Source organism: Balaenoptera physalus (assembly GCF_965194825.1).
Source record: "Balaenoptera physalus genome assembly, chromosome: 3".
Classification (NCBI taxonomy): Eukaryota; Metazoa; Chordata; class Mammalia; order Artiodactyla; family Balaenopteridae; genus Balaenoptera; species Balaenoptera physalus.
The window spans coordinates 159,016,807-159,043,336 of record NC_138890.1 but is presented as its reverse complement, the minus strand read 5'-3'; the positions used below and the strand labels follow the sequence as shown (position 1 = coordinate 159,043,336).

At 34.1% G+C, this 26,530-nt stretch overlaps 1 protein-coding gene and 1 long non-coding RNA gene across 6 annotated transcripts in view; one reads left to right on the top strand and one right to left on the bottom strand.

Annotated features, from left to right (window-relative positions):
- The window catches only part of CDH12 (cadherin 12), a 998,421-nt gene that overhangs the window by 71,890 nt on the left and 900,001 nt on the right, over positions 1-26,530 (bottom strand). For all 5 annotated transcript variants that reach the window (XM_082453738.1, XM_082453737.1, XM_082453739.1 and 2 more), the window contains 2 exons: positions 20,637-20,756; positions 9,628-9,795 (listed from right to left, as the gene is read on the bottom strand). In XM_082453738.1, the coding sequence (XP_082309864.1) occupies positions 9,628-9,795; positions 20,637-20,756 (288 nt within the window). The remainder of the gene's footprint in view (positions 1-9,627; positions 9,796-20,636; positions 20,757-26,530) is intronic.
- LOC309656873 overlaps positions 1-26,530 on the top strand; it is a 1,296,162-nt gene that overhangs the window by 751,657 nt on the left and 517,975 nt on the right. The gene's annotated exons all lie outside the window — the stretch shown is intronic.

The window sequence follows — 26,530 nt, the reverse complement described above, 5'->3', positions numbered from 1 at the left end:
TCTAAAATATTTTGGTACACATTTGCTGTTCCACTGGCTAACTCTTCTTAGAGGTTTCAGAAATCAATATTGATATTAATTCCTTCTACATCCTCTCAGATCTGCTTTGTAATGATTTGTTGCCCATCTTACACATTTGTATATCATTGTGTGCATAAGTCTATCATTCATTTTACTTCAAATAGTATAATTGTCCATTATACACAGAGCTGCTTGAGGGAAGAGTTTAATTTTTTTATCCCCTTTATACATACAAAAAATGATATAGCCATTTTTGCATTTACTTTTCTATAAAACTAGCAATCCATGAAACATAATTCATTAAAGGATATAATTTATTGTGTCCAATATTTGTTAATAAAATAGATATGTGCAAAATATTTTGTTTCCATGGTTTTAGTATTATTTATATTGTGTTTAACTCTCATAAATACTGTATAAGTCCAATTTCTTTGCCTATATAAAGACCAGTATGCTATATGCTAAGACCAATAATAAGGCAAATATGAAATAGATTTAAACCATGTGACATAAATGAGAATTTAGGATACCTTCACAACTGTGGTTAAAAATATACACCATTGTCAGAAATATATGTATTAAAGGTTTGAGGCGGTGATTTTTAAGGTTCTCCTTATACCTTTGTTCATTCCCCCTCCTGGATTTTCTTACATTCAAAATTAAAGAATTATGCCCTCTTTAATCTGATTAATTTCATCCATGCCTCAAGTTTCATTTGTCACTTCTATCATTAAATGTCTCTGGGAAATGTTTTTTTGACTCTGACTTCTCTTTGAGGCTCCCTATATTTTCAGCCATCATTTGTTCATTTCCACTCAAATTTCAGCATATCAACAGAAAAACCATCTCCTACTTAAATAATTTCTTCACATGCTCTTTATCTTACTTATCTCTGAATCCAATAGATCACAAAGTCCTTTGCATTCTGCTGCTGTGTATTTCTCAATTCTGGCTCTGTTTGTTTATTCCAAACAACTGCCCTGGGTTTGTGCCACATCTTCTCTCTACTTCAGTGTTTACCAACTTAACAAAGTTATTTTTTAAACATATCAATTTATGATATTGCCTCTCTACAAAAAAGCACACACATACATACATAAATACATGTGTATAATTCAGGATTACGGCACTCTGCAACCAACCTTCTCTCTTTCAGTCTGTTAAATTCTTACTATACCTTTCTTCTTAAATGCTATATCCTTCATATTTCCTAATAATCCCAGCTAGATCTAATAACTGTATCCTATTTATGCCAATAATTATTCTGATCATATTCCTATTATGGAATTTTACTGTGGTTGTAATATATTTATACATATAGATATTTGCCTTATAGAGTGCACTGTTGACTGAGAAAAGTAAATATAGTATTATTCAATTCATATCTCTTAAGAATCAAGAACAAGTATGAATAAATACATATATTTGATTGTATAAACGTGGCAGGAATTTTTTTTTAACCTCTTTATTGGAGTATAATTGCTTTACAATGGTGTGTTAGTTTCTGCTTTATAACAAAGTGAATCAGTTATACATATACATATATCCCCATATCTCTTCCATCTTGCGTCTCCCTCCCTCCCACCCTCCCTATCCCACCCCTCTAGGTGGTCACAAAGCACCGAGCTGATCTCCCTGTGCTATGCGGCTGCTTCCCACTAGGTATCTATTTTACTTTTGGTAGAGTATATATGTCCATGCCACTCTCTCACTTCTTCCCAGCTTACCCTTCCCCCTCCGCATATCCTCAAGTCCATTCTCTAGTAGGTCTGCGTCTTTATTCCCTCTTCCCCCTAGGTTCTTCACGACCTTTTTTTTTTTTTCTTAGATTCCATATATATGTGTTAGCATACGGATTTGCTTTTCTCTTTCTGACTTACTTCACTCTGTATGACAGTCTCTAGATCCATCCACTTCACTACAAATAACTCAATTTCGTTTCTTTTTATGGCTGAGTAATATTCCATTGTATATATGTGCCACATCTTCTTTATCCATTCATCCGATGATGGACACTTAGGTTGCTTCCATGTCTTGGCTATTGTAAATAGAGCTGCAATGGACATTGTGGTTCATGACTCTTTTTGAATTATGGTTTTCTCAGGGTATATGCCCAGTAGTGGGATTGCTGGGTCGTATGGTAGTTCTATTTTTAGTTTTTTAAGGAACCTCCATACTGTTCTCCATAGTGGCTGTATCAATTTACATTCCCACCAACAGTGCAAGAGGGTTCCCTTTTCTCCACACCCTCTCCAGCATTTATCGTTTGTAGATTTTTTGATGATGGCCATTCTGACCGGTGTGAGATGATAGCTCATTGTAGTTTTGATTTGCATTTCTCTAATGATTAATGATGTTGAGCATTCTTTCATGTGTTTGTTGGCAATCTGTATATCTTCTTTGGAGAAATGTCTATTTAGGTCTTCTGCGTATTTTTGGATTGGGTTGTTTGTTTTTTTTGATATTGAGCTGTATGAGCTGCTTGTATATTTTGGAGATTAAGCCTTTGTCAGTTGCTTCATTTGCAAATATTTTCTCCCATTCTGTCTTTTCGCCTTGTTTATGGTTTCCTTTGTTGTGCAAAAGCTTTTAAGTTTCATTAGGTCCCATTTGTGTGGCAGGAATTTTTAAGTGACTATAATGTGATTTTCAAAGACTGAAATAATAATAAAATAAACTTAAGCATTTTAAGAAAACTGGGGAAATGATATTAACAATCATAGCATATATCCTTTACTCTGGGTAAAATTGTTTAAAATAGTATTATGATCATAATTGCCACCTCAAGAAGGTCGCTAGCCATCCAGCTCATAAGCATAATTCTTCTGAGAGTCTGCTAATGGGGCAATGGGGCAACCAGGCTATAATCTTTTATACTTTCCCACATGGGAAACAGAACGAAATAAGTCATCAAAAAGTGTCAGCACTATTTTAAAAGGACTCATATACTCATTAACAAAGCACAATATGATGTGAATAATGATAATTATAGCAATGAAAAATTATTTAAACATTCTGTTTCTGTTATTTTTTATTTGCTTACATCTGCCCACATAGAGTCTAGTGAAACTCACTAATCCCTTCTCATTGGAGAACTGGGAGTACAAAGTTTTTCACTGAGCTTGCCTTCAAATTGTATTCACTTTGATCCAGTTTGAGTTCAGCCTTAAAGCATCAGTATCTGACATCCGTAAACTCTTTGGAAAACTTCTAAACAAGACGTACAACTGTATATGAGTGCTTACTATGTTAAAAAAAAATAAACTTTCAAAATACTTCGTTTAAAATGACTACATTTTAATACTCAGTCTCCACCCAAATAGGTGGAATTTTGCATGAATCAAAAAATTCTCATGAGGTACAAAATAATTAACTCATTACCTCTAGTTAATGAATAATGAAAAAGCCTTCTCAGAGAATCAACACTTGCTCCTTCATCACAGATTTTCAAATTGTGCCCTGCAGAGTATCTATATCACAATCTACTGGAACACTTATCTACAATTCAGATTTCTGTGTCTAAGCTACATCAATTGATGCAGAACTTCCATCACTGGGACATAAGATCCCAAGGAATTCCTAAGGCCAATACAGTTTGAGAACCACTGGGAGAGCCACTGTGAGTAAGTCCCAGATTATCATTACATGCCTTATCTTCAGGAAATAGTTATTTCTTATTTATTTTTATTGAAGTAGACAAAGGCCCATTTGGGAATTAAACTTGAAGTGTTTATTCCACTTAGTAAAAAGCTAGTTTTATAATGTGTCTTGGCTTATTTTTCAAGAATAGAAATAAGAGTCATGAAATATGACTCATGCCCACATTCTATGTGAGAACTGGAAGATACCTGAATATAAACACTTTGTATAATTTTTTAACCCTTAAAATTTATGATTTTCAATGCTTTTTAAACATTTCCTCCCAAATGAGGAGCATATCTAATTGTCATATATCACACATACATACAATATCAAAGATCAACTTATCTAATTTTTTGTCATATTCATATCTTTGGGAGGTACTGACCTAAAAGCCACAGACTAAGTAAAATTGTCAGAGAATGCTAGAAAAGTGTTAGGTGTTTGAAATTACTTAAATACAATTTAATTATTGGAATTAAACTGTGTATTAAAGTTGATGCTAAATTGGCACCAGTACTAAGTTTGAGAAACATAAACAAATATGAATTTATATCATTAACACCCTCATATATTAATTTTTTGTTACTATTTAAAACCGACACCCAGTTCCAATCAAGGAAAGCCTTAACTTACATTTGATCTATACAGTTAACTTTGCAGACCAGTTGGTCCACGCCACCCTTCCAACCTCAAATATTTGAGTGAAGCTGAAGTACTCATTCTCATTTAAATAGAAGTGGAGCTCACATAAGACCCATTATTTTAGTCATGCCTCTTTAGGTATTCTTTCAGAGTAATTGCCACCATCTTCTCTTTCTCATTCTTTCACCTAAAATAGCATATTGGAGGCAGTGATAAGAACAGAAATTCCACCTTTGCCTCAGAGACATCGTTTAGAAACATGCTGAGGGTGTTAACAGTTATTTGTACTTGATCTGCAGGTAGGAAGCAGGCCCTTGGCCAGAGTCTCCAGATAAGTTGGGAGGAGAGATCTGTACATAATTCACTTCCTAACAGTCACAGAAAGAGATTGTGAAAAGGACCGAAGTGATTCTCAGCATACACACATTTACATATTCAGGCATATCTTGGGCACTCAAAATCCAGGAAAAATTTTCTCCTATGATATTATTTAAATAAATAGATAAATCTGTATAAAGTTTTGAATTCTCAAATTATATATATATATAAATAAATATTAAAATATAAATATGTACAAATATTATATCTAAAAATAAACTTAACACATGAACTTGTATCTTTAGTAGTCAATCTCAGTCATGCCCATGACAATCAAACTTTGGACACCTGGCAGAACGTGATGGTACATTTTCTAAGGCTGGATCTGAGTAGCTGTCAAAATTCAATTACTATTTAATTCTGTATTCGGAATGACTTATTACATGGTTTTACCAAGTAAATTTCAGTATCAAAGCTTATCGTTTTCCAGGTATAAAGATGGTAAATGGTAAACAAAGAGAAATAGACTTTGTGGCCCCATCTGGGTATAATTGGGTTCATGGTTCTAGGTATAATATTGGATACAATTATATGTTTTAGAAAATAACTATTGTACAAATAATATTTTAGTGACTTATAACTGAATCAATTGTCCTATAACTAGAAACAGTCAATATAAACATGTTTGGTAGGCATTTGATGAAAACAGACTTATTTTATTTTGTTTATTTATTTATTAATTTATTTATTTAGGCCTCCCTCTGCAGTTGGTTTGCTGGATCTTCTTAATTCCCCAACCAGGAATTGAACCTGGGCCACAGCAGTGAAAGCTTGAAGTCCTAACCACTGGAGTGCCAAGGAATTCCCAAAAAACAGACTTACTTTAAAATACTGTTTTATTTATGACTAAGAAATTGTCTTAAAATAAATATTAATGTCTTATTTTCTGCATTCGAATCCATTTACCATACAAACAGTTCTCTTAAATGCTTATTATATTGAAAAAGAAAGGAAAAAGAAGCAAACACTTCTTTACGTTTCCTACAAATTATCCCTTTTTATGTAAACTATGAAGGGCTTTATTTCACCTAAGTTGTTTTCTTATTCATTACAAAACTATTACACAGAAGAGATAAGTGAGAGAAGTATCTTGCCTAATGTGAATTAACCACATCACTTAATTGATTTGATCTCATAATGTATAATTTAGATCAGCTTGTTAGATGGTTTTGTCATTTAAAATTCAAGTAATGGAAACCATCAGCATTTTGCTGCAGCTTATTTTGACAGATGGAAATCATCTACGATGTCCTTGATTATCGTAGATGGAAGCTATATGACTATATGTAAAAGATTTTACAAAGAAAATATTTTGTTTTTATATGACTGCAGGTAGAGCTCTTTTAACATGCCTGGCATTATTTCTATTTCTGAAAGAGTATTCCCTCCTTTGTTTGTGAACAGTTCTCTCCGTAGGACTTTTGGGGCAAAACACAGGCATTAAAGGCAAATTGCCTTTTAAGAGGGAAAGTGATAAAAAGTTCTGAAGTACCTTCATAAGATTAGGTCTTGGGTTCTCCTACCTAGGAGCTGTGTGATCTTGGACAAGTTACTTAACTTTTATTAATAGTATACTCTTGTTCTTTTATTTCTAAAATTGAGAAAATACTATACAGTCATTGTAAAGCTAAATGGGAATATATATGCAAATCAGTTTGCATAATGCATGACACATGGTAACTTATTAGTAAATATCACTGTCACCATCATCAAATGAAATTGGCAGGAAATTCTGATGCCTCAGGGACCATCTATTTTGCAACAGTAAAACAGCAAACTATTTACACTTGCATCCTACAAATGGCCATGACATTTAATTTTATTTCCATTACTAACAGATTTATAGAAGGAAATGTATGGAAATGGATGCTTAACAATGTCACACATGCATATGTACACACACAAAGCCAAAACGAATTATGATTAGTAAATTTTAAGAAATTATCTTGTGCATTTTTAAACAATGAAAAAAATGTAGCTCCATGAAGTTCATCTGAAGGCAGATTTTTTTTTCAGCATAATTGCTTAACAGACATGAACAAATATAGCTAGTCGTGGGAAATTCTCTTGTTAAGTTATATTATGTATAAAATATATGTTTTCTTGACTTTTACATTCAAAAGTTATTATTCCAGATTGTCATTTTGTGTCATATTTTCAGTTTAATTGATCCATGTGAGAAATATTCCTGCAGAAAGAGCACTGGCTTCTAAAGAGGTCGTTTTTCTGTTTATAAATGTATTCTGTCTTTTTCCTCTGAAGGATATAATTCAAAATGACAGTACAGTAAAAAGGGCTTGACACAAAGGCATGTAAGATTTCAAGGGGATTAATTTTTTATTCATGAAAATGTGAAAACCCTCTTCTTTCTCATGATTCAAAAATATCTCTCACCTATTATACTTTCAGGCTATAGTTCGAATATGCATGTAACACAAGAAGAAAATAATTAGATCACAGTGATCTATTTGGTATATTCCTTCTACCCTTTCATTTCTGTTTATGATGACAATTCAGCATATGTCATGTGACTCTTTTGCAGACGTGTCTAAAAAATATGGTTTCAGAGTGGCAGGTAAAAGAAAAGAATATCTTTTCATTTTCATATGTTAAACTAGAAGAAATTTGAACTTTAGAATAAAAAAATAAGCCTTTGCCAGTTTTGTTGATCTTGGGCAGGTTAATCTAAGTCTCAGTTTTCTTAACAGTAAAATGTGGAAAATAAAGATCTCAGTGTTTCTGAGGAAAGGAAATATGAAAATGATAAAGTTCCTGACACAGCATGAAAATGCTCTAAAAGTTCAAATGCCCTTAACCCCATAATCTTTCCTGGTGGGTCTCATCTAGTTACTCTTAGGTCTACAGATTCAACTTCGAATAAATTGCAAACAAGCCTGCTGCTTTGTACAGATTCTTTTCACTAGATAAGATCTGGAATTGATCTTCCTGTCTCCCTGGGACCTGAGCATGCCATCTTGGTTCCCTAACCATACTGTAGTTTCTCTCCCATTAAGGTATTTTCATTTCCTTGTTGCACTCCAGCCTATTTGTCTGGATGGCTGTTCAAACTTTTGCAAATTACCCTTCATCCATACCCAGAAGTTGTTTCCTTCCACTGGTTGAGTTTTATACTCTTCATCTGAAAAACCTCACTATCATCCTTGTGAATAAGAATACTGACACTGGGCTTCCCTGGTGGCGCAGTGGTGGAGAATCCGCCTGCCAATGCACGGGACACGGGTTCGAGCCCTGGTCTGGGAAGATCCCACATGCCGCGGGGCAACTAAGCCCGTGAGCCACAACTACTGAGCCTGCGCGTCTGGAGCCTGTGCTCCGCAACAGGAGAGGCTGCGATAGTGAGAGGCCCGCGCACCGCGATGAAGAGTGGCCCCCGCTTGCCGCAACTAGAGAAAGCCCTCGCACAGAAACGAAGACCCAACACAGCCAAAAATAAATAAATAAATAAAAAAGAAAGAAAGAATACTGACACTACCTAGGAAGATCTCTGCTATTTCTTATACTCTGAACTGAACATATTTTTTATGCACAAATCCAAAACAGAATTCAAATGTACAATGTCACCTTTTATGTAAAAGTAGAACAATCTTTCAAACTAGTCTCCTCAATTAGCTATTACAGATTGCCACAAATAAGCAGTAAAAGTGTTAAAAATCAGTATTTTTGAGGTGGGAACATGTTCTTTATTAATGCCACATTGTAGAGAATCAAATGCATTATTTATTTCTCCTTTGAAATATTTATTTATATTTTTTCAGTTTCCCTGAATAGAAAGCAAGGAAAGTGTTGCTCTAGGACTCTGTGTTATTAGTCATAACCTATTATTTACTAGCCATTTGTCATATACATCCCAGTTGCTAAAGTATGATGATTTCTAATTGCCACTTTTATAACATTTGTTCAGTACACTGACTTTCTGATCACTAAGTAAGGGTATTTCCATAAGAAAATATAGGTTGATAATTTTAAGAAAAAAATGACAAAGTAGTAAATTATGTAAAACCACACAGCTAAAGGAATAAAATATCCATTTAGTTAAATATTCTCATTGTTATATACTTTAGTAGATAAACTCAAACTCTCCTGGAATTAGAAGAAGAAAATGATTTGCTTTGTTTTGTTCTTTAAAACTGTTCGTGCAAATGAGTGTCTAGTGACTTCATCAAATTATGACTTATATAAGCAATGGAAGAAACAGTTTCTGTATTCTAAGTCCTAGGAACACTGAACTATAATCCTTGAAAATGTACCAGAAATCGAACAGGTACTTATTGGTGTTAAATGTAATACTGCAAAAGAAAACTGGATGTAACACAAGTGAGAAGTATTCATTTTCAGTAAGAAATATAGAGTTACAGAGAAGATATACGTGTGAATTATTCTATTATCATAGAAAGTGTAGCAATTTTCACCTACTGCAAAACTAAAATAAAATACAACTAAAGTAGAGAAATAGCATCACTGCAATGTCATCTGATATCTCCAGGGAAGTATACAGAAATGATTCAACACATATAATTGATAAAGTGAAGGCAGAAAATTTTATGCTAATTATATGATATAACAAATAGTACAGTGGCATATATGTCATAAATCTTAAATTACATTGTACTTTTCATAGTTATATTACTTTTTCAACTAGTAAGAAATTAGACAAGATCCCAACCTATTGTGAATATTTTACTTTTATAAGAATTGATAACATGATTCGTACAATTATTGACTCATTTATATTTTTTTCTATTAAAATCACACTATGCATGATTCTAATGGAAAAATGTAATTCTGAGGACATTTAATTTTTAGCTTCTACTTCCTAAAGACAAAAGTGTCTGGAAAGTTATTACAATTCCTGGAACATTCAATGAAATGTAAGACATTTTTTAAAAAGCTGCACTGATTTCGACTGAACAGGAAAGAACATACTTTTTGGGAATCGAGGTGGATTGTCATTGACATCTGTTAGGGTGATGTTGACTATTGTTGTTCCAGCTAACCCTCCCAGTTGTCCGCCCATATCCTTGGCTTGGATGAGGACTTGGTATTGTTCTTTGACTTCCCTGTCCATGTTTGGCAAAGCTGTTCTAATAACACCTTAAGGGGGGAAAAAAATAAAAGATAAATATCACAAATGGTGAGTTTTCCAAAATAAAATAGTCCACAACAAGAAAATGATTCTATCTAGATTCATTAGCAAAAAAAACATGCTAACAAAAATTCTGTGTATTAAAAAGTGAAACACCCAAAACATCCAATGGTTAGGATATAATTAAATATATTGTGGTAATAGCCATATAGTGAAATGCTGTGCAGCATTGTGGAATATGGTTAAGGAACAATGTATTGGCTCTAAAAGATGGTCATCATTCACTGAGTCAACCAAGTTAGACATAATTTATACAGAATGATCCTACCTTTAAAAAATAATCAAATTGTTAGACAATATATATTTTAGATATATAGTAAAAAAATTAAGTGGTTACACTGTAGGTGAGATTTCTAAAGAATGACATCTTCTTCTTCATTCTTATCTATTTTGGGGGATACATATATATTACTTTGCTTCTTTGAACACTTGAATATCTCCTTTGTGTATTTTATTTTGTCTTTCAGGATTCCTCTTACTTATATTAGCCACAGATTTTTTTACTTAGATCTTGTTAAGCTTTGCCATTGCAGGGATTTTGTCTCTCTTGTCACCAAGTTACTATACTACAACCTCTAATGGAGTGCTTGTCATTTAGAAAAAACTCAATAAGAAGGTGTTGACTGTCTGACGAGTGGAATGACTGGCTAAATGAAGGAAGGAATCTATAAATTATTTATTTATTTATTCATTCATTTATTTTTGATGTGGACCATTTTTAAAGTCTTTATTGAATTTGTTACAATATTGCTTCTGTTTTATGTTTTGGTGTTTTGGCCACTAGGCATGTGATATCTTAGCTCCCCAACCAGGGATTTAACCCATACCCCCTGCATTGGAAGGCAAAGTCTTAAGCACTGGACCGCCAGGGAAGTCCCTATAAATAATTTATAATCATGAATCATGATATATATGCATATTTACATAGCCTACTCATTTTCTGTTCTTGTGTTTGAGTGTAGAACTAATTTATATTTATATTTATGTCTGTATTTATATTTATTCATAGTGTAACAACTAAAACCTTCTGGATTTATTGCAGGTAAATTGTGAATACATTTTATAACAAATTCCAATCTATACCTAATGATTTTAGGGAGAGATTGAAGAAAATTTGTCTTAAACCCATGTGTCTTTGATATTATTTCTTAAATAATAAGGCATATATGAATAACAAATTTAATATCAATTGTCAACACAAAATATAGAATCCTAAGCACAAACTGAATATACATCCTTATTTTATCTGTACTTACCTAATGCTGTTCTTTTGCTAATTCAGACTTAACTACAATCTGCAATTTCTTTTGGCCCTTTGCAGGAAATTGTTGCAAAAAAGGCAAGTTCCATTTTTTGCTCCTGCTGTTTTATTCATGCACTGCTGCTGACACCCTTTTACTTCAATCTGTTTGTCCTTTCTTCAGCTTGGATTTCTGATGTTTCATTTCCAAGTGTCTTAACTAAGATTCTTCATCTCTGTATCTCAGTGGCCTGGTCCTACATGCCTTAAGCTACATGACTTCTGCCTGCCTTATAATATTTATATTTTCTAGATAAATGCCTGGGTTTAATTCATACTCATACTGTATTTTCCTGTTGTTGACCAGATTTATCTTTACTCAGTTCATTTCCAGTAAGTATATAGGTATATTTCATACTCCACTCACTTAATTTCTGGTATGAAAATTTTCAATATAATTTACAAATATAAGTTTGATATATAAATTTTATGATATATGTATACATATGTAAAACATTGATTCTATGAAAAAGAGAGCAAATAAGCATTATCAGAGTTATTTAAGACTAGAGTTTTTTTCTGATGATTTGATATAATTGTCATCAATACCCCTAACTGCCCTGCACTGCTCCTCCATTTTGTGTCTGATAGGTGATCTAGCCGCCGCTTCCAGCCATCCTTTTAGCGTAATGCTGCCTTTGGGAGACTGTATGTTAGAGTTTAGAGAGGAAAGGGTTGTGTATGTAGTTTCAAAGGAAATCTCCTCTGATGACCATGATGTGCTTCCCCTTCCCACCACCATTTTCATTAGGAACCACTGTCCCAGAGAAATAAAATATGGCATTTCTAGAATTTTTTTAGAGTTGAATCTGGGGAATCAGGCAGACAACAAAATTCACTGTGAGTAGAGAATCCTTAAATACTGTGGTCTATTGAAAAAAACCTGGGGCGGGGGGGCAGCGGGGAATCTCCTATTCAAAAAGTTACTCTTCTTATGGCCACTGGTTGTTTCTAAACTTCCTAACATTTAAAACCAAACAAATGAAAATGGATTGCCTGCTCTTGAGCAAGGAGGAAACTTGAAAAGGACTGGACTAAAGTGCTTCCATAGCAAAATGTAACCAGCCGAAGGAATTGCTACATTCTGTCATTTCAGATCTTAGATTTAGGTTCAAGTATCCATCTCTATTTTTCAGCATTTGTATATAAAGATACAGCAACAAACTTGTATGATAATAGTTTAAGATTAAAAAGAAAAAACATGCATTTTATAAAACAGTATAAATACTCCACAGATACTCCACAGTAGTGATACCACAAACTTTAATTAATTTGAAATAATTATGAAATAAATCCTATTTTTTGGAAAGAAGAGAGTAGATAAGCAAGTTTACATTGAATACTCGTATGGTCTTGTACCTGATGAACTTTCCAACATATGCAAGATAATTAGAGCAAAATTAAGAATGAGAAAAATAGATTTTATTTCTGCCAATATGAATGGAAATATATGGTTGAGAGAGTTATAACCTTAAATTAAGGTTATAAAACCTTATAGTACCAAAGTATACTAATCTGTCAGGGGATATATTCTCCCTTTGCAATCACCTTGGTGCTATAGGCAAGTCCCTTAGTTTTGGTGGATCTCAGCTTATTTTGTAAAAATGGGTTAGATATGCTGATGAAAACTTTTTGAGATGAAAATAATGCAATACTATACATGAAAAATCATGAAATATTACATGTGATAATCGAGGATTTGGTTTTATCTGAGTTTTTTCTTGAATTGAGTGCTTAACTGCAGGATTGAAACATGGGACAATAGATTCAGTCAACACTTGTACTAAAATATGTTTCATTCAGGCACTGTTCTTAGGCTTAAGGGTATAATGGCGAAGACGCTTCCATCTGCCCCTCCAATTCCACTGTATATACTTTTCTAGACTTCTCTCTGCTCTCTGGTTTCTGGTTGCCCTGGGCCAATTGACAGGAGATTAGATGGTAGAAGGAGAATGAGGTTGGGTTTTTCTTTCCATGGATCCCCCATATTCCACACTTTCTCCTGCCATGGTCTCTGCCTGTGTCTCTAGAACACCCTCATTCCTTCATCCGCAGTGTGGTAACTGCATCCACTTCTTATTTCTTCTCCAGATTCATCCTTATCCCTTATGGTTTCCCTACAGTCTGCTTGCACTTTAATAAAGAGTCCTTTTATTAAACTAATCTCAAATTGCCCAACTGGATATCATCTGTCTTCATCTGGGAAAATAATTGATAGAGTCTCTGTATAAGGTTCCTTCATGGGATGTACAGTTAATGGGTATGTATTCCTGTAAAGTGGTGAGGAGGTCATAAAGAAGCTCTTAAATGATTAAGCTAATTTCAGATGGTGATTGGTGTTATGAGGAAAATGAAAGAAAGTCCTCTTGAAGGTAGTATCAGAAATGTCCTCTCTGAGGAAAGACTGCAATCCCAGAGAAGTGGAAGAGGCCGACTTAGAAAGAACCCAGGGAGGAGTATCCCAGGGATGAAAAGGAGGAGAGCACTACTTCTTCAAAGCATACAAGAATAGAACTTGGAGGTCGATGTGGCTGCAGCATACCACTGTTGGGAGGGATGGTATAAAATAAGACCTCAGAGTGGGAGAGAAGTGAGATAGTGGTTTTCAAAGATAAATAAACTCTCTGGGAAGGCAACTTGAAAATCAACAAGTAAGACTACATCAAACTAAAAAGCTTCTGCATAGCAAAAGGAATAATAGACAAAAATGAAAAGACCACCTATGGAGTGGGATAAACTATTTGCAGATCAGATATCTGATAAGGAGTTAATATCCATAACATAAAAGAACTCATGCAACTCAATAACAAACAAAAAAAATCTTACTTAAAAATGGGCAGAGAAACCGAATAGAAATTTTTCCAGAGAAGTCATACAAATGACCAATAGTTACATGAAAAGGTGCTTGACATCAATAATCGTCAGGGAAATGTACATACATCAAAATTACAATGAGATCCATATCACCTTATGATTTTTAGTATGGCTGTTATCAATAAGTCAAGAGCAAGAGATAAAAAGTATTGGCAAGGATGTGGAGCAAAGAGAACCCTTGTGCACTGTTGGTAGGGATGTAAATTGAAAATAGTATGGTGGTTCCTTAAAAAAAAGTAAAAAATAGAGCTACCATATGATCCAGCAATTCCACTTCTGAGCATGTATCAAGAGAAAGTGAAAACAAGATCTTGAAGAAATACCTGTGCTCCATGTTCACTGCAGCATTATTCACAGTAGCCAAGATATGAACACAACAGAAGTGTCCATCAACAGATGATTGGCTAAAGAAGGTGTGATATAATGGAATTATAATTCAATAATTATAATTCAATAATTCAGACATGAGGATGAAAAAAAAATCCTGCCATTTGCAACAACATAGATGAAACTTGAGGACTTATAGAAACAAAGAGTAGGTTGGTGGCTACCAGGGGCTGTGGGGTGGGGGAAATGGGGAGATTCTGGTCAAAAGGCACAACTTACAGTTATTAGGTGGATAGATTATAAGGATAGAATGTATATCATGATGATTACAGTTAATATTACTGTATTACATACTGGAAAGTTGCTAAGAGAGTAGTTCTTAAAAGTTCTTATCATGGAAAGGAAATGGTAATTCTGTGACCTCATGGAGGTGTGGTTAACACTATGGTGGTGATCATTGTGCAATGTATAAGTGTATCAAATCAACACATTGTATACCACTTACTTACACAGTGCTATATGCCAATTATATCTCAATAAAGCTGGAAAAATGCTAATTATTAATTTGAGACTATTCATATAGATTAGGTGGATGGATGGATGGATAGATAGATAGATATACATAGGTAGAGATAGATACAGAAAGGTAGAATGAACAATGGATGAATGGCTGCATTCTCCATTCACTGAGGATTAGAGTCCAGAGGAGACCTAGACCACTAGTCTGTTCTCAAAAGAGCAGTCACAGTGGTTAGGTCTGAGCATGAAGCGGTCACAGAGCCCCTCCAATCAGAAATCCTCAGAGATTATCCAGGTCGCTCAGATTAAAGACCTCACATAATCTCCATCTTCCCACTCCCTGATCTTAACTCTCTGATCTTATCTTCCACAACTCCCTCCTTTGTTCACTAGAGCTTTGTACCCTCTCTTCCCTCTGCTGGAAATGTTCTTTCCAAAATGTAACCATAAACAGCTGCTCTACTTCCTTCATATCTGTCATCAAAGTCATCTTCATAGGACTGTATTGGTCATTCTAACTGAAATTCTATACTGAATTAGTTTCCTATTGCTTCTGTAATAGATTTTTTTAAAAGCTAGTACATTCCTAAGCTTTATTAAAAATACGGTGTTCATGACTACACAGATAAAGTGTATACTTTTTAAAAAACTGTTGCCAATAATGTATTTTGATGACAGGAAGAGTTATCAGGTTATCTTGGGTAGGAAGAAAATTTAACGATAGTATGGTCCGACTTTGCACCTATAACATGCCTTAACTATTCTTTAAGATTTAGAAGTCACTTCCCCAAAAGTTCTTTTCTCAGGAGTTTCCCCGCTCTCATGAGTCTATATCTAGTGCCTAGTAGTCACACTATGTATCATAGAGCGGTATCCTAGAAAACCCAAATGTAATCTTCTGAGGACCTGATGTCCTCCCCCAAGTAGGTGGGGATCTATTTGAGGATCGGCTTGATGCATCTCAGTATCCTGGTAGCACAGGACCTGCCAGGTCATTGGTTATAAGTAAATGTGCATCAATTTACCCAAATCCAGGAAATCCATACCCAAATCCAGCACCACTGGCTTATCACTCATTACCTGCTTTAACTCTTCCAGTAATATGAAGCTCACAATCACATGAGGTGCCTGCCCCTCTTATTTATGGACAATCATTAACATCTTTTTTTCTTAATGAAATCAAAATTCTTTCTTCCTGTAATTCATGCCATTGATAGCCCTCTGGAGCAGCAGAGAATACAACTAGCTCCTCTTCTACATGACAGCTCTACAACTTCCGAAAGGCGTGTATCACATCCCCCTGGAGTATTTTCCTTTCAAGACCAAATAGTCTTAGTTCTATCTGCAGATGTGTGCATTCCATGGTTTCTAAAATAAGGCAAGTGGAGTTCACACAGAGTTCTCGTGAAGTGTGACAAGGCAGAATACAAGGAAACCATTGTCTGCAGTACATTTTTAGTCATGTAATTTTACTGCATATATGTAAAATATTACAAAAGTGGTAACGGCACGTGTTGTTTAATCTTAATAATTGTCTATTTCCTATTTCACTCTTGAAGAAAAAAAGAGCTTCTGTCTTTATCTCACCAGCACAGACTGAAGTGTCTAAATCATGTAAGACTTTTCTCTGAATTAAAGTCAAAGGCATGCTCAGGCCATAAAACATTGTAAATATGTACATAGTAGTTTATATAAAGAATTAGCTCAAAATATAAAGTCTGACCCATGCTTTAATTTTACTATGGGGCTTTAAAACACTAACACATTTTTTTTTTAAAAAACTGAAAAGAATAAATATCAGTCAGGGTGGATGAGGTTTTATTTGGGAAGTAAGCTTGAAGATAATAATCTCTAATCAAAAGGTGATAATTGAACTAAAAATCTTGAGAAAGTGTCAGTTCTCTCAGCACTTCATCAGATTTCCCAGACAGAAGCTAGGACAGAATCATAGAGCATGAAATATCAGGATAGTGGATAAAAGAAAAAAAGAAAGTAACTCAGGCATGCAATCCCATTCTCATTCAATTGTTTTCATATGAATCCTAAAAATGCACATGTGAATACATAACATAAAGACATAAATATGCACTTCTGACAGTGCACATAAACAAAAAGGCATTGATGAAAAAGTTCTGGAGATGGATGGTAGTGATGGCTACACAATGTGAACGTACATAATGTCCCTGAATAGTACACTTAAAATGGTTAAAATAGCAAAATTTCTGTTATATATATTTTACCATGACAGAACAATTTAAAGTTTATAGATTTTTTTAAATGTTGAGATAAAATAGTATTATCAATATAATGCTTCTCAGGTAGAGCTCAGATTATTTAGAAAAATCAACATATCATCACCACATGATACACCAAATAGCAATATCTAGTTATCCAACTCAGACTAGATTTTAAAATCGTTTAGGGAAAAATTCAAATACTTTAAAAGAATTTTAAATGTAAATTAAGTCATGAGATCAATCATTTATAATAATGTTTGTTTTCCTAAATGAAATAATTCTATTATCAATGTTCTGGAAATATTTAGCATCTCAATTTCATGCATCAAATAAAATATTGCAATGCCTCTTATTTAACATTTTATAGATTATAAGTGTTTTTCTAATGTATCATAAATATTAAGTGTAAAATATATATAATAATATAATATGTCAATATGACAAATATTTTAGTGTTTTATAAACATTAAGTATAATAAGGATCAACGTTATTTAATGTTTTATAAATGTATCTACATTTCTGTTTTTTAAAAATATGTAATAATCATTTGAGGCATATACATGAATGCATGCAAATTTTAAGTTACAGTAAACATTCTCTTAGGTAAGCCAAATAATTGCCAAATTAGCCAATTTTAAAGTTAATTAGGGGCTTATTTCATAGAATGCATCAATTTATATTATTTATAAATAAACCTGCCATATTTATACCTTGGATAGAGATGCTAGGAATGTTTGTCAAACAGCAATGTCAATGAAAACCTTTAAAAATATGTTCTCATTCCAAATGAATACTAAATAGTTATATTTATCTCTTCATAAATACTTAGGCACCAGAAGTTTTGATGAGACTCTTCCTTTAGAAATTATTTTAAACTGGTTTCTACACTCAAATGTGGAAAATTTTAGATAATATTAGTTTTTCATGCATTTTATTTAATAACAGCAAAAGAAATCATAAAAGGAAACTATATGGCTGGAACAAATGGGGGCTATTTCTGAGAAATTGCAATTATCCTTGAGTTTTGATTTATTCTTATCTACCACAAGGTGATAAATTTGACAAAAAGTCTTCTTAATGGTTTCTGTGCATGAAGAACTAGTTATCATTCTATTAATGAAGTGCCTCACCATCCACTCTTTTCCTGTCTAGTGGTCTGGGGCATTGTTAGTATCAAGACTTCTGTCTCCAGTAAAAATCAATGCTTCAAAAAATCTATTCCATAGTTCATGCCAGAATTGTTTCACCTTCAGTTCTAAATAATAAGTATGATATAAAAATATAAACACACAATTAGAAAAGACATATTATGAATATACATACTCTTCTGTAAAATGATACTTTCTGAAGGCATTAGAATTTATCTAAAGTTGATATTGAACAAGTAAAATCAAGGGGAGGGCAAGTAAACCCTTCATATAATTGTTGTCTGTCCAGTATTAATTTGACCAAAGCAATTATATTCTGCACCCACGCTTTATGCTTCGATTCACCTTTGTATGATTTTTACCTTGCTTTTTTAGCTAGGTACAGTCTCCGTCTATAGTTATTTTTCCAATATTAAATCTTTGATCCTTCTTCTGCCACATTTATTCTGAGTATATAAACTCATCTACTCTATGGAATTAATCACTGCAACTCAGTAAGCGAAGCCTAATACTAAAAACTTCCCTCCTCACCAATCTCTAGACACCTTCCCTTCTTTTTCTCCCATCCTTTCTGTCTGTGAGAAGTGCTTCTCGGAGGCTGAAGTGATCTAGGAGACAGATATTGTCCTTACTTCTATTTCTGTTAGATTACCAGTTATGGTAAATTTGGAAAATGTAACTGTATAAGAAAAAATAACCCATAATGTTCCCATTTGATAAAAGGATGTATAGTATCTTAGATAATCTCATTATTTGTCTATACATTTGGGCTATTGCACAAACCTTCTTAATTCCTCTGGAGCTTTGTACCATCATAAACTTCACTGAAAACTTCCCTAAACTTTTTTAATCAACAATTTTCCCTTTTTTCCACAAATATATGATTTTCCCAAAGGTAAACAACAATAGCCACCACAAAACTTCCTCAATACCTATATTGCCAAACATTTTCTTCTCCTGTCTTCACTGCCTGCTTTTGGAAAATAATTTACATTTTAGGTGTAATCTCCCCATTACACACTCACTCTTAACATTTGACCCCCTGGCTTTTGATCTCTGATCCTACTTCCAAACCAAAAGAGCTTCTTTGTCCTGAACCTTTCTGTATTTTCTTCATCACTGATGTTCCCTTCTTAAAGGACTAATGTTGTCCTTACTACAATCTATTCCTTTTTAAGTTTACAAAAGGGAGCAGCTCCCAGCCTTATTCCCTTCATTTTTTGATGGCTTCTGGCCCCCTGTTGGCTTGATGAAAAGGGTGAGAAGTGAGGACAGACAGAATGGCAGGTTTAGTTGACAGAAAATTTGCTGGTTCTTTATTTTCACTTAATTGACCTTGTGTTTCCAAGCAACATCCATCCATGGTTAATTATTAATTAACCTATATCTAATTGGTATTCCAGTTTCCGCACACTTCTGAGGAAGTATAAATTTTGAAATGTTTAACCCATTTGCATGTATAGTGTCGGAAACGAATACCTTTCAAATCAATGTAGGTCTTTAAAGATCTGTTTACAAATTTTAAAAGTAACTTATTAGTCCAGTATGTTAACAGTTTATTCCATTACTTTAAACTGATGTGATAAACAGTACTGAATTTAATATGCAACATGTTATAATGTATTATATAAGAGTTGATAAAACAACTGTCATTATGGAGTTTCTGCTTTAACTGTGACACTGAACACCTGCTTTGATCACTGGTCAGCTTGACTGGAGCTCCTTTAAAACTATCTTCACTCAAAAACAGATTCTCTAGAAACAGGGGGAACTCGTTTCATTTTAAAGGGAATACAAAATTGTCCTGCATGTTTTCCTGCCCTTTCTATACTTTCCATAGATTCTTATATTGGGCTTTGAAAACTGGAATTTCAATGGTTTGACTTAAAAACGAGAGTGGCTTCAAAAACATAGACCAGAAGAATTAGTGATCTTGGGGTTTCAAGTTTGTCAGCCCTCTTCTTTCCCCTACTAGAAGCATAAGTCTATATTTTTCCAAAGTCACCATCCATAACCCTTGATAAAGATAGCAATAGAAACTCCATAATCTTGGGTTGATTAGGCCCAAAACTGAATATAATTGAACCCAACCAAGAAAAACTGAAATAAAAGGCTATTTTAGCTAGAATAAACAAAAAAATATTCCTCGACTCTGGAAAATTTAAAGTAAATCATACAAAGAATTCCTAACTAACAAATTTGGACTTGGCATATATGTGTAAAAAGGTTTATATTTATACCAAGTTCAATCTGAAAGAAATAGTTCTGCAGCAGCAAGGTAAGATCCTATCTTCCTTTGCTAGATGGGGAGCGCATTGAATCTTTATTGCAGTGTTAGAATGGGAAAGGGAGGTGATAATGTTGTCTCTAATAAAAAATTTACCTGTCTTGGGATCAATAGAGAAATAAGGCTGTCCCTGAAGAATGCTGTAAACGACTCTGGCACTGTTTCCATAGGTTGGGTCATCTGCATCCGTGGCCTTGACCTGGAGCACATAAGCACCTGGAAAATAAGACCATATGATTCTAGCATCTTTGTTTTATAGAGCTCAAGGTCATGTCTTTTATCTTCTGGACTCCATTTCCCTTTGGAATATGGCATTCCTTAATTCTGTGAGTATATGAAGTCACTGAGAATAACTTAACTATTATAACCAAAATTGAGCAACAATATTAGCTGTTAGTGCAAATGACACCTATGTTAAATATCTATTTTTAAAGCTATGTCCATTTCCAGTAGCTAGGTCATTGACCTGAAAGTCATCACAATAGCTTTATCGATTTGTACACCGAAGAAAACATGACACCGCTTGCATTAGCTCATCTGCTTACTGTAGATGATTTAATTGCATGATTAGGATATCAATAGAAGAGCTAAAAAGTTTAAAGGCTTACTGAACTTTAGAGGGTATAAGTAATTTGCAATTGCAGTTTAAAAATCAACAATTACATACTCGCTTAGGAAGCCTTTAATTAGGACAGAATATTTGAGAAAATGAGGAACAGAAAATAATTGCAGTTCTAGCTAGAGAAGCACCTTTATGCCTCAAGACTGAATTATTCTAAGTGTTCACTGACATAGGAAAACTTTAAAGACAATCCAAATTATCTGTAGCTTTTCTCATCTCTTGACACTTGGCCATATTATTTATGTACTAAGAGAAGCTGACAGGAGATTTTTTTCAGCAGTTTTGTGTTACATATTCATAGTCATAGTTAAGTCTTCCTCTAAGAACTTTTTAAGTGAGTATCTCTTCTTAATGTCCATTCAGTGTTACTATTCTGAATTGAGAAAAAAGTAGAATCAAAATTATCAAACTCAGTATAAATAAAATAATATGCTGCTGATGAAGGAAGGAAATGCCTACTGAGCATAAAGGGAGTGAAATGTGCATCCAAAGTTACACAGTGGACAGAATACTCTTCACCTCTTGGAGGCATTCAATGTAACTGTCAGTTTGGGGAATGCAAGATTGCTCCATTTACTCACTCAGGCTTTTTTTCTTAAGACAGTGCCAACCAGGAACAAACTCAATCTTAAAGGTTTGCTCTAAAAGCTAAGAGAATGAACCATCTCTTCACCTCTACTTTTTTGTTACATGATGTGTTAGAATGCTGAAAAAGTAAGAAATCATAACTTTCAGTAGACATTCAATGCCAAATGCTTTACCTTAAGAGGTTTTGGTGAATCCGAGTTATATCAACAGATAAAGCATATGTTTTATTACAACAGCCTTTCCCAGAAGAAGACTCTACTAGAAGGAAAGTAGGGAAATTTTTTTTTTTTTTTTTGGCCTCACGGCTTGCGGGATCTTAGTTTCCTGACCAAGGATTGAACCTGTGTCCCCTGCAGTGGAAACTCAGAGCCCTAACCACTGGACTGCCAGGGAATTCCCGAAAGTAGGCAAACATTTCTAAGCTGTCAAGAATGATAACTGATATTATTCAACATCATCCATCATCATCATTTTCATCATCATCAATAACAATATTTGCAGCATCTTTAATAATTATTGGACAAATAAGCATTGGTAGGCATTGGGGACCTATATTAAGGATTCATCAAAAGTATGTCCTCCTTAATGATGTAAGAATGAACAGTTGCAAGAGTCAATTCCCCTCTTCCCTCCCCTCTTCTAGGTAATGATTTTTTCCCCAGAAAAATCACTTACCTAGATCTTCATTATCACTTCATCACACATGTGTTATACAGGTAAAGTCTACAAATATTGAATAATGCCCAATTCTAGGTATAAATATTGCAGTTGAAAAGCAGTGGGTTGTTTTACTCTGAGGATATATTTGAAGAAAAAAGTATTATATCTTCTAGAAAGTATGTAGTAACAAATTTAATAAACTTTTATCTAATGGTCACCATATGCTCAATGCAGAATACATTTTTGCTAAATACACAGAAAAATATTTTCTAAATATATATTAAATTCTTTATGTTAATAATTTTTAAGCTCAAATATTAAAGGAGTGAATTAAGAAGTATTCCCATAAGTTATAGAAAGAGCAAACATGCATCATTCAATTCCACTTTTGTCCAACTCAAAAGGATCACAGGATAGCAAGAATAATGACACTTGTTTCATCCATAGTAACATCCATGATATTAAAAAAATACTTACACTCAGTTACAGTAGCGATTAACTCTGGTTTAGTGAAAAAGCAGTCTCTGATGTAAGTTATTTAAGAGTTTTTGAGCTACCTCTATATGAGTTTATAAGAACACAATTAAACAGCGTTATATCAGCTTGTTTTGTTGACTGGTCCACTGCTTTCACCAAACTAATGCAAAAGAGAGACTTCATACTCCCTTCATTAAGAAGATGCAACTAATTGTCTGGAGCACATACATCTCCAAAGACTACCTTGGTCAGCGCTTGTATAGCACACCACTTCCTGACACTATTAAACACTAAATACCCAAGAGATAGGAGTGGGAGGTTGTGGTTGGGGCATGTTTGATGTGAATCAAGGAAATAATACAGTCAGTGACATCCACAGAAACTGGAGTAGTCTTCTTGTCTGTAGCCATCATCCTGGAGTTTATTCTATCACTCAAACCCAGGATGAGAATGTAACCACTCTAAATGTTGAAGTTCAGAGAGTTTTAATTATCTCTCCTCCCTAAGTTCTATTCCATGCGCATGATGTGGGTTCTGGAGCCTAGAGAAAGTAAGCCAGCTTTCTTTCTTAATGCAACCACACATGGCCTACTTCTGTTTGCTCATGCAAAATGTGATATACTTTATTTGATTTCATTAAGATTAATATTCTCAATGGGGATGACTTTTAGAAATAATGACACAATGTCTGCATTTCACATGAAAGAATTGAAGCCCAATGATGTTAAAATCATTCTTATTGATACTGAAAGTCATTCTCATACAAAATGGTAGACAGGTGGTAGTAGAACTGAGCCCGACTATCTCATGATTTCAGCTAAAGTAGGCGTTGATCTGTTGATTCATTCATTACTTCTTTCAGTCAAGAAATGTTCAGTGGTCCACACCATGCACCAGGTACTATTCTCAACATACAATAAAAAATAATATGCTGCATAATTCTTTTCTGTCAAACACCACTTCCAGCATGACAGGTTTATATTCTATGTACTTTTTTTTGCATTTAGGGTATTAAATAAACAAATTTACTAGAAATACATTGAAAACATAATTGGATTCTGTTGAATTTATGACCTCTTTATTTTTTAAAATTTCTCAGATGTATAAGGACATTCTATAAATTGAATATGTTCTTTGCTTTTTGTCTTTGCCCTGCCACCGTCTCAAATGGTTTGAATCTTCACTGTCACAATTGCAAGGCTCCAGAGCATTCTAATTGCTTCCTCTTCCAGCTCCTTTTACACAGGAACATCAGAGTCATTTTCCTATAACATGAGATTGATTAAGTTACTCTCATTCATTTAAAAAAAAGTTAGAATTAAAAAAGAAAAAAAAACACTTTGAATGGATTTTTATTCCTAATGAAAAAACATTATCTAAACTCACTGACATGCTATGACTAGCATGACATGAATGGGTCTCGATATCCCTCCCAGATTAATCTCCAACTGTGCTGCCAGGGACCCCGTGCAGTCACCGTACATACTTATTTACTGTTTATTTGAGGCTCTTTCACGCCTCTGTGCTCTTGCCCAGGTAATCCTGCTGCCTGAAGGACGTTGGCTTCCACCATCTGGAGAAATCTACTCACTCTTGATGTCCCAGCTCTACTGTCACCTCTGTGGGTCCTTGTTTTTCTGCTCCCAAGCAGAGATAATTTGTCCACTCCTGTGTACTCCCAATAGCCTTAGTACATTTTGATTTTTTAAAACTCTACCCATCATTTGTTCTTCTCATGGAATACAGAGGCTTTTACGTCAGAAGCCCTTCCATATTCATTCTTTGTACATCTAATGTCATGAATTACATCCCAAATAAATGTTTATTGGTGAATCCTTGTAATACTCCTAAATACACACAAAAGGCACAAACGCAATACACAATACTTGAAATGGGCAACCTGGAAGCTAGTTATGGCCTTTAGAGTTTTTTTAACACTAAACTGAGAGCTTAACTTGTCTTGAATTTCGAATGCACATCACTGTTCTCATTTAAGAAAGCAGAACCCAAAATGAGTGACATTACATTTAAAAATTCACATAAACAAGATTTAGCCACAAGTTGGAACACAAATCTGATGGAAGTCAATACACATTTATTTGCTGAATAATGTTAACCCTTCTCAGGGCTGATGCACAAACAGGAAAAGAAATAAAAATATAATGCAACATATCATTTTCTCTTTGCTTTTGCCTTATGTATACACTGCATTATAATCAAGAAATAATACAGAGTTAAAAAGGTATAGAATGATAAATATAATACACTTTCTTTCCAAATAAGATTGGAAAATAAGTGTACATTTTATCCCGTAAAGAAGACATTAAGCAGCAGAGAAGTGTAAAGCAGAGAGGGTTTCAGAAATGAGTCAGATAGAGGGAAGCAAATGAGGGCCTGTGCACACATATGACATACTTTACAGGCCTAGGATACTATAAGACATTGAAACTATAATTATAGCAGACTTTAACTATACAGTAAAATTAAACATACATGCACAGCAGGTGAGCTTACTTTTTAAGGGAACTGGGTCTTTATCAATTTTACATTAGATTTCACTGCACTGCTTATGAACACTCGTCTCTTAGCTTCCTTCTGTTGATTCTCTTTCTATATTTGTAAAGTTGTAAATGGCTCCTCTGTCCTCTTTATCTTCAACCAGGGCTGCATATAAGACATTTACAAGGATTATTAAGAATACCAATTCCTGGGCCCTCATCAGAAAGTCTAATTTAATTATTCTTGGGTGGGCCAGGTACCAGAAACACTTAAAAATCTCTGCAGATAAGTCTGATGAGTAGCCATCATTGAGAAGTCCACTCCTACACACTTTCCCTAGGACATTTCTTCAATTAGGAGAGGCTGCATTGCTTGCCATTGTGTTTACCATCTTTGCCTCTGGAACCTTAATACCTAGGTTTGAATCCTAGATCAACCACTAGCAAACTGTGTGACCTCAAGCAAATTACTTAACCTCTCTGTTTTAGTTTCCTCATACCAAAAAAAAGAAAAAAGAAAAAAAGAGTACTCATTTTATAGAAGTATTAAATCAGCTAATATTTATAAAGAAATTATAATAGTTTCCCACACAATATGTGCTATTTGAGTATATGTAAAATAAAATAAATACATATATACTCACTTTTTGTTCTCCTGCATCACACAGAGGGTGACAACTCCCAAACATATACACTAGTATGATTCCTGTCTTCAAGTCCCATACCTTAATATTTGAATATTATTTGAATATTGAATACTAATCTGGATTTTATCTCCTGTATGTTAGAAACATGTGATTTTGAGATGTATGTTTAAAATATACTAAAATGTAAACAAGGGAACTATGACGATATTGGGCTACTTTATTAGAGACACAAGAATGAAGAGTTTGCATACTTATTAAACCTGCCTGAAGTAATCAGAACTTTTAAGGGTCAGAAAAGACATATGCCAAAAAAATCCTCCAGAACAGAAGTTATGCTCCCTTGAACTGTACTTCTAGGATCAGAGAAGGCAATTTGTTTTTCTCTGCCACCAGCTCTGACTCTGCTCAGCCTGGCCTCAGAGTATCCCCTGGCACATGTAATGCTGTGACATCAACTTGTGATTTGTTATTCAGTCCAATGATCCAGAAGCACTCTAA